The 9,672-nt window shown below is 33.8% G+C and overlaps 1 protein-coding gene across 1 annotated transcript; it reads right to left on the reverse strand.

The window, feature by feature from the left end:
• Window positions 1–6,372: 6,372 nt before the first annotated feature.
• On the reverse strand, window positions 6,373–9,441 carry LOC145800298 (uncharacterized). Its single transcript, XM_082889953.1, has 5 exons — window positions 9,050–9,441; window positions 8,040–8,218; window positions 7,807–7,888; window positions 7,120–7,192; window positions 6,373–6,581 (listed from the first exon to the last, which is right to left on the reverse strand). The coding sequence occupies exons 2-5, from the start codon at window positions 8,090–8,092 to the stop codon at window positions 6,373–6,375; spliced, it is 417 nt and encodes a 138-aa protein (XP_082746079.1). The 5' UTR covers window positions 8,093–8,218; window positions 9,050–9,441.
• Between the last annotated feature and the right edge of the window lie 231 nt (window positions 9,442–9,672).

Here is a 9,672-nt window from a genome sequence, read left to right on the forward strand (position 1 = left end):
GCCCACATTATCTCGAATTTAAACAATCAGGGAGCCCGTTTCAAAGGAACGCAATAGTTTAGAACCAAAGGGCAATGATCTGATCCAAATTGGAGCTCATGGAACACTTGGGCACATGGAAAAATTGCCCTCCGGTCAACAGCAATCATTCTTGAATGTTTGTTGCCCCTTTTTGATTATTAGACCAAGTGAAAGGAGAGCTTTTAAACTCCAAATCCATAAGTGCATAATCAGAAAGCAACTCTAAGAAGAACTGGAGCTAGCTCATCTGGCATTCTGCCCCGCCTTGTTTCTCACCAATTAAGCCTATCTCATTGAAGTCCCTTATGCAAAGCCAGGGGTAACCATTCTCAAAAGCCACGTGTCCAAACTGAGTCTAAAAGACCCTACAAATCGCATGTTGTGGAGGTGCATAGATGAAAGAGACGGCCCAGCAAACAACCAAATCAGATGATTGAACTATACCTCTAATCAAGTTGTGGGACTTAAACCGAATATCAATATGTACATCATCCTTCCACCATAATGCCAGCCTTCCTAAAATACCATCTGGTTCAATATAACTTTTATGGAAGAAGTGGAGACGTCTACGAATACTTTTCAAAATGGCAACTTTGTTCTTTGTTTCCATGAGGAAAACCACCTTAGGTCGATGGGTTGTCACCAACCTTCTGAAGATCTGGACTGTCAAGAGCCGACCCAAACCCTGACAGTTCCAGCTAATAATCAGCATAAGGGTCATGGCTGTTTGGGGCCAGCCACCAAAGCCCAATTTCCTTCATCGATGGGACAATCTGATGGGTAGGTGCTTGGAACCTATGAACAACACTCACCTAACTCAAGAGGAAAAGGTATAACAGAGTCCGAACCAAGTTGATTGTCGTTAGGAACCACATTCTTAGCTACTACCTGAACTTCAAATAAATTAGAGACATCCACCCTAACACACTTACCAACTATCTTTTTTCCCCTTCCTCGATTAGGAGCTCTCGATTTTGCAAGAGACTTCACCCGAGATAATGGGATAGGTGTCGACAACGCCTTAATGGAGATGGATGTGAACTCAGCCCCTTTGAGCAGTTTAGGAGTTCTATAGACCTTCCTTATCTTGGGCCTTACGTTTCAAAGAGAGGCTATTAAAAACTATTGACATACATTCGTCTAGGACAATGGTCTTGAGATAATTTCATCTTAAGCTTAACGATGGGCTCATCTCCTCAATGCCAATTTGGCTGGTACTAGTTTGGCCCACATTTGTCAAAGGGGTTGGGATTAGTATGTTATCAAAGGGTTCTGTTACAAAATAATGAGGCCCAAAGGAGTTCTTAGGCCCATACAATTGACCCTCAGCCCTTGCAGTGTTAACCTCCTTAAAGCCCAGCCTACTAGATGGAGAAGAGCACTTACCTCCCAAAAATTCTTGGACACTTACCAATAAGTCTCATATACAAAGTTTAAAATTCATATAATCCCAAAACAAAATACTTGCACCAATTAGTCTTACATATTTTTAATTGTTACCAAAAACTCCTTTTTTTTCATCACTTTAAAAACGGTGCTACAACTAACGACTTCTGTCAAACTCATCGAAGACTCGCTAGAATATTCAATATCACCGGAAAGTTGCTGGAGCATCACCGGAAGTTCACCGAAGTGTTCCGAACGTCACTGGAAAATGTCAAAAACATCATTGAAAACTCACCGGAATATTCAGAATATTACCCGAAAAAAAAAGAATAAATAGAGAAATTATAGTTAAAAAACATAAAAACAACAAACAACTAAACAAATAATCTATAATATTGATCAAACTGAAAAGTAAACTTTGAAACTATAAAACGTTATAGTTTCAAAACATTATTCTATTAAACTGAAAAACATGTTATGAAATTGCAAAACTTTACAGTTCTAAAGAATGTTATGAAACTGTAAAATTTTGTAATTTTAAAGCATGATTCCTTTTAGCACCAAAAAAAACTCAAACTGTAAAATTTTTACAGTTTTCACCGCTTGAAACTAAAACTTAAAAACAACTTATTTAGAACGTGAAATTTTTTTCATTAAAACAGAAAAATAGACGTGTATAACAGATAAAAGGTAGAAAAATTGATAAATCGAAGAGAAGAATAGATATAGAAAAAATATTGTACTCTGGCAATTATTTTTGGTTTAGATCTAGTCGGATTTCATGTAGATTTACTCATTTTCTTCGCTGTCGGTGAAGATGAAGTAACGAGTGATGTCGGTGGTCGGTGATTGCTGGTGAACCCCAATCAATGGTGGTTGTCGATCACCGGTGACTATATATTAAAAAGAGAAAGAGAAGGAGAAAGAGAATAAGAAAAGTGTAATCACCGGTCGTCGGACATGACAAAGAGAATGAGAGAAAAACATTAAAAAAAAAGTGAGAAAAACGTGAAGAATGAGAAAAAAAACACAAAAGAAGAGAGAGAGGAGAAAAGTATAGAATTTTTGAAAAAAATTATTAAATTAAATAGTATATACATATTTTAAACAGGACCGTAATTTTCCCAAAATTGTTTCCCCGAAAAGACCTCTCCTCTTGTAAGTTTCTGAAGTTTATCCGATTTGAAAAAATGATACAGATGACTAATTAGTAGTTGCATTAGGGATGTGGCAGCGGGTTCCATCCACTGTCACATGTGTTTTATATCTTAATTTTTGATTTATTTTTTTTTTACTTGTTACATCATTAATGATGATATTAGTGGTAAAAATTTAGTGATCTATAGCATTGTTGATCTAATTTGTCCTTTCTGACCTCTACTCCTTCCACGATCTTTACCACCTCCTCTAAGGGCCGTTCTGCAAATTGTACCCCCACTTTCACGAATTGTACCCGTGGCCAAATTCAGAACCTCAGCCCTACGCCTTCATTCCACGCGCCTCCGTCGATGGCGGCGGCCTAGGACTCTAGTCCTTCAAGCGGTTCAGAGCTGTCCTTATTCTTGCTTCTATTGAATCCACTTGCTTCCTGTAATGCTCCACCGGCGAACCCGTGTTCCTAGCTACCCCAGTCCGTAACTCAAGCCCATAACCCGACACCCTCCCTTTTTCTCTTGTGACGAATTTACAGATCGTACGATCATGGCCAATCCTTCCACGATCAAAGCAGTACTCCGAGAGATTTTTTATCTTAAAAGAGACCCATGGTTTGCACTCATTCGCCGAAGCAGCACCAGATCAATGAGGCAAGAAACCTCTAGGTAATGGCTTAGTGACATCCAGTTCAACTCTAATGCGGAGAAAATTTCGATAGACTAGAAGACCTCACAATGAGCCTCAACTCTAATCAGCCGCCCAATCTTCTTCCCAATCATTTTCCCATTTGCCTTTGTTAGTTTTTCCACAGGCAGTCCATGGACTTGTATCCAGAAAGGGCTCCATTCAAATTCTATTTCAGAAACAGGAACTCCTACCCCCAAAGGGTTTGAGCCTCCGTTTGGGAAGTGGGTTGGCTTTTTGGCTTTTTGGTTTTTTTGGTTATTTTAACCTGGGCTAAAAAGTTTGGTTTGGGAAGGGCTTTTTGGCTTTTTGGCTTTTTGGCTTTTTTGACTTTTTTTGTGAGAGAAGAATGTAATGATTATAGGTTGGATGTGATGTTTTGTTTGTTATGGCTAAAATAGCCTATTTTGTTTTTTGTGGCTAAAATAGCCAAAAAAACCTGAAAAAGTCCTTGCCAAACACAGGCCTAGTATTAATAAATTCCCCATCACCAACCATGGGGCTTCTTTGGAAGACACATCTTCGGTCTTCAACATTGGCCTGTTTGGTAGAGCTCTGCGAAAGTGTTTATAGCTTACGTCTCAACAGTTTATAACTTATAACTTTCAGCTTAAGCTGATTTTCAGCTTATTCTTAAAGTATCTCCTACCCCACTCAAAGAATAAGCTGATTTCTGACTTCCAAAAAGTTATAAATTATAAGCTATAAGCTAAACTAAACACATCAAATAACTTAAATTAAGCTGAAAGCTGAAATAAGCTGTAATTAACCCCTGCCAAACAGGCACATTATCGAACTTGAAAAACGAATCCAACCAACACACAGGTGCTTTTAAGTTTTTAAAATTAATTTTTAAGTTGTATATTTTGAAAGTAATATTTAAAAAATTAAATTCAAAAATTATTTAGTTACAATTTTTTAAAATTAGTTTTTGAATTCTTTTAGATCTTGTGTTTTTTCATCTTATAATTAAAACTTTTTTGTAATATTATAGTTAAATTTGTTTACTTCATTAATATACATAAATATATTTTTTAGATGCACCTAATCTAATTTATATGATAGAGTTTCACTTTATATTTATTATTTTTTATGAACATTTTAGAAATTTTAACACTTTTTTTTTTGATTTTATATTCACTCAACCTACATATATTTAAAGCATTTCACATTTGTAAAAAACTTGTATAAAATTATTAAATAATGATAAATATACAAAAATAAAATAAAATAAAATAAAATTCACGCAATTACAAATTAATACAAGTTTAATATTTTATGTATTTATTAAATTTATTTTTGATTTCTTCACATTTTATTTAATGTTTAAGTATATCTAGATCATATACATCTTAAACATAAGAATTTATTTGGCTAATACTTGAAAATTAAACAAAATTAATTTTAATTACTTGAAAACCAAACAAAATTGGTTTTGAAAACTTGTTTGTGACAACCAAAGACCTTGTTTGAGAAGAGGATTGGGCTAAAATAGCTCACTAAAAGATAAAATAGGGGATGTTTGGCAAGAAAAAAAATAGTCTAGTTTAGGCTAAAATTCACAAAAAGACAAGATAAGTTAAAATAGCTAATAAGACAAAATATCACATCAAACTCATAATCATTTCACTTTTTCTCTCACAAACATCACATCCAACCACAAAAAAATCCAATCATCTTCCCAAACACAAAAATTTTAGCCTACTAAAATAGCCTACTAAAATAGCAACTTTCCAAACAAAGCCATAGACTAAAATAGTCAACAAGATAACATGTCACATCCAACACATAATCATTTTATTTTTTCTCTCACAACCATCAAATCAACTTCTCTCCGTCTCAAAATATTAGTCTCTTATTCTATTTTTTATTATCCCAAAATATTACTCTCTTTTCAAAAATTAAGTAATAAAATAATATAAATTTACTATTTAGCCATTCTTTTAAATTCATTAATAATACAAAAAGTACAATTATGACAATTGATATTTTCAAAAAATGTACTATTAAAGAATAATTTTGAAAAATTAATATTTTTAAAATGTAATAATTGTACTATAAAAAAAGTTAAATTTCCCAAAAGGAATAAAAATTTTGGCACGGAGGAAGTACAAAAAAAAAAAAGCTAACCAACTTTCCGAACACAACTTTTTTAGCTAGACTAAAATAGGCAAAAAGTTAAATAGTCAACTTTTCAAACTAGGCCAACCAGGTTTTGCGTTTCAAAACTTGGGTTCAAAATGAGATTTGAAATTTATGTTTCTAAAATCCAAAACCAAACAAGTTTTGGGTTTTGAGTTTTGTAAAATGGATTCTAAAATTGAACCAAGCGGGCCCTTTTCTCTCTCTCAACTGATGATTAACACTGACATTTTTGGTGAAATTGACTGATATCTAATGAATAGTAAAGGAAGCACTATAATAAATTATATTTTTAGCGACTAAATTTTTAATCGTCAAAAATTATTTTTTTCAGTTGCCAAAGATTTTTGCCGACTAAAATTTTTGGTCGCCGATTCGTTGACAAATTGTCGGCAAAAGAATGGATGACTAATTTTTTGTAGTTGCCGAAAGTCGCCAATTAGCAACTAAAAATTTAGTCGCCCAAAAGAAAATATTTAGTCGCCAAAAAGAAAATATTTTTCATCTTCAACTTTTTAGCTACCAATTAAAACGTGACACTCCCTTTTGGCTACCAATTTTTTAGTAGCTAAAATCATGGAGCTCCTTCTTAGCTACTAATTTTTTAGTCGCCAAAAACTTTCATTTTTTTTGGCTACTAACTGTTTAGTCGCCAACAAGTTTTCTTAGCTACTAATTTTTTAGTCGCCAAAAACTTTCATTTTTTTTGGCTACTAACTGTTTAGTCGCCAACAAGTTTCCTTCCTATTTTTTGGTTACTAAATGTTTAGTCGCCAAAAGCTCTATTTATAACTTTTTTTTTTCAAATTGCACAAATTGAATATTTTTTATTAATTTCTAACTTATATGCATTCCATTATCAATGCAACCTATAACTTGTACATATACAGAATAATACATCTATCCATTATAATCTAAATCCATTATCAATAATACCCATTTCATTATCAATTATCCAAAACCTTTAACTTGTAACATCATATTTCAAATTTCATATAAATCCATACTAACCAAGTATAATCTATCTAAATTAAATATTACATACAAAAATACTGAATTTTCAAAACAGAGGATTGTACACAAATAAATGTCTTCCATATCAACCTTTGAAGTAGCTTCCTCTAAAAAAGAGACACCAGGAAGTGACTGAAGAACAGCTTCCACTGCCAAAGTTGGAGCTTCAGATGCAACCACTGTTTGAAAGAATAAGCACACTGATATTGTCAAAAAACAAAATGAGCAAATAGTATAGAAAGATGCAATGCATTGTATAATATAATTCATCAAGCTCCAATTGCAAAATCAGTGAAGACATATAGCCAAATACTTTTAGTTAATTTATCAGTGCACCATAAGAAGTATTAAGAAACCTTTCTTTAATTTAGCAAACTTGTTTTCCTGAGTCATATCCCAACAAGAAGCACACGGGAAGTGACATGATTACCGATATCATTTGCGGTATTGAAGAGTGAAAAAAAAATTAAAAAAAGCCTTTCCTATGTGAAATTCAGGAACCAAATGAAATGCATATTACTGCCATATTCATATTGACAACATACACAAATGAGATTTGCAAGAATCTTCTTAGTAATATCAATATATCAGGAGCTCATATATGAGAAATCAAAGGATTGAAACAAGCCAACAACCCATAAGTTGTAAAAAGGAAACAAATTAGCATCAAGATAAGAGTTAAAAGCTGATAAATTTTAACAGATGATCTAGACATGCCTATGACAAACTTTTCGAGGCGGGTGGATTGGTACAAATCATAGTAAATTAACTTCATTTTGAATCTTTCAACCTGTTACAAAAGCTCAACATAAGTATTCAGCCCCAAATATGTACATTCTGAAATCCTTTGAAGCCAAATGAATGGCTGTTGAGGATCATCTTACAAGTCATGGAAGTTGACTTCACAGAAAGGTTGACAATGATTGAACGAGACACAACAATGATTGTCTAGCAACAAAAATATAACAACAAAACATACATGAAATCTGAGATTTCAACTTTGGTACTATCCTACCTTCCCCACCTAACTTCTGAAGCCTTCGTATCATGGTAGAAAGTGAAATCACATGCCTACCAGCATCGAGTTGTATATCTACCCTTAATTTTGTTACATGCTTGCTTGATGGATGTGCATTATCCCAATATGTTTATTTACATGTGGGATAATGCATTAGAGTTTAGTGAAGTCCATTTGACACTCTAAAGTTTATTTGCAACAACTTGCATGCACTTTTAGCTGTGGTGAACTATGCATGTCTCAGCTCGTTTAATTATTAACTTTGGACTATTTTTAAAAAAATATAGTTACTTATTTGAAATCCGGTTCATGAACAGCCACAAATGCATTAAAAAAAGGAAAAAAGAAAGGAAAAAGAAAAAAAAGACTTGGCAACAAGAAATTACAATCATTCTAACATAAGCAAATCCATTTTGACCAGCTCCAATCACGCCAATAGTCTGTCCTTTAAGCAAGTTCCCGACAAATCTATAAAAGAATACAAGCCAATTCATGTAAATTTTCTTGTGAGGAACACACGAAACTACGATTAATTATCACATATACAAAGACAAGCAAAAACACAAACACAACACCAAAAACACAAACACAAACACACATCAAAGAGAAATGAACATACAAGTGTGTTGCCAACAGCAACACCATACTTAGTGGCAGCATTGACATCAACATTGTTGTATCCAACAGCCATGTTACTAAAAGCCTTGCCACCTACTTTGCTCAATGCAGAGAACAATGTCTCTCTCCACTAGTAGCCATTTTCCTTACGAGCACTCACATTTCTTTCACCAGCAGCACCTAGTAGTGATAAGGGGGTGAATTAATATTTGGTGATTTACAGATCTCACAGAATTTAGAGCCAAAATCAAACCAATTCTTAATTCCCACCTAATTTCTTTCCAATTACATGAAATTGGGCCTAATCATTCTTGATTTTAATTATTAGATAATTAATCTACAAGAATCAAGTATGTAATCCTTACCTAGAGTTCTTAATTGATAATCTCTTGATAATTTTCCCCTTCTCTTCTTTGTTGTTCTTCCTTTCTTTAACCTTGGCCTTTACTCTAAACTTTCCATCAAAATGCCTCCAGCAAGATGAAGGTAAGCTTCCTCTCTCTCTCTCTCTCTCTCTCTCTCTCTCTCGGTGTTCTCTCTTCCAACAGAGAGTATCATACAAGAGTTTTTTCTTAACCAAAGTTGATTTGTTTTAAATCATATTTCCCAAATACCAGTTTTTATAAATTTATTTTCCAAATTCATGTTGTTTCCACAACTTCAAAAAAATTTACAAAAAATTAGTTCAAGTTGTGTTTTCAAAAAACATGCCCTTTATTGAAAATTTATTTCAAAACAAGTTTCTGGGAAATATGGTTTGAAAACATTCGACTTTGGTAGACAACTCTTCATACAAGTATTTTGAGTAAGAACTTGGAAGTGATTTTTGAATCGATTTTAATTTTAGTTATACTTATTATTTTTTAGCTTTTATAGAATGCCTATTGGGGATAAAGAACTAAAAATCACATTTGATTTGGAATTTTCTTCTCCTTTGTTCATTTTCTTAGCAACCAAACACAACAGTGAAAGCAAATTAACTAACATGAACGAGAAGATCTATGAACAGACCTATAATTAGAAGGAAAGTAGGCCAGCGATCGGGATTTCGACAAGAAAGAGGCGAAGTATGATGATCGAAGTAATCTCTCCAATCCAACACTCTATCATTGGATGAAACCAACATACGACTTCCATAGCCTTTAGAAGCAAACGAATAGGAATCACAAGAGTGCCTGAGTTTCTCAGCCATTGGACACTCCTCGAAGAACAACACACCGACTCTCCTCATCTCGTTCAGCAATTGCATCGGAACACCATGGTTCGTCACGTGAAACGCACCCCAATTTTTGCAGGCTCGATCTAGCTCCGCCTGAAGGTCGGCCCTGGTGGCGCTGAGGTCAATCACCAGAACGCGAGAGAGAGAGAGAGAGAGAGAACAATTCAATGTCTCTGAAGGGCTGGGCAAAAATAAGGAACATGAGAAAATAAATAAAAGAAAGAAAAAATTACTCATAAGTCTAATTCGGGGAAATGTTAGTTGATTTGTTTTTTTTATAAATTAATTGGTCTTTTTTATTTGTAGTATGTATTATTGATTTGATTTAGCAATATTAGAGTTTATTTTTTGCCCTTGTTTGAGATTTGGTGTTGATGTTTTGTTGGAATTTTAGTGGTTGTGGGTAAGGTATGGT

Source organism: Camellia sinensis, chromosome 10 (genome assembly GCF_055761805.1).
Source record: "Camellia sinensis isolate YWXY chromosome 10, ASM5576180v1, whole genome shotgun sequence".
NCBI lineage: Eukaryota > Viridiplantae > Streptophyta > Magnoliopsida > Ericales > Theaceae > Camellia > Camellia sinensis.

Bases quoted from the DNA above. Each gene is read 5' to 3' on its own strand.
- LOC145800298 (XM_082889953.1), bottom strand. From the start codon at position 8,092: ATGTTGATGTCAATGCTGCCACTAAGTATGGTGTTGCTGTTGGCAACA. The intron at 7,889-8,039 runs GTATGTTCATTT...ATTCTTTTATAG, and splicing joins TTGCTGTTGGCAACACACTT to ATTTGTCGGGAACTTGCTTA. The intron at 6,582-7,119 runs GCATGTCTAGAT...TCTTTCAAACAG, and splicing joins CCTCGAAAAGTTTGTCATAG to TGGTTGCATCTGAAGCTCCA.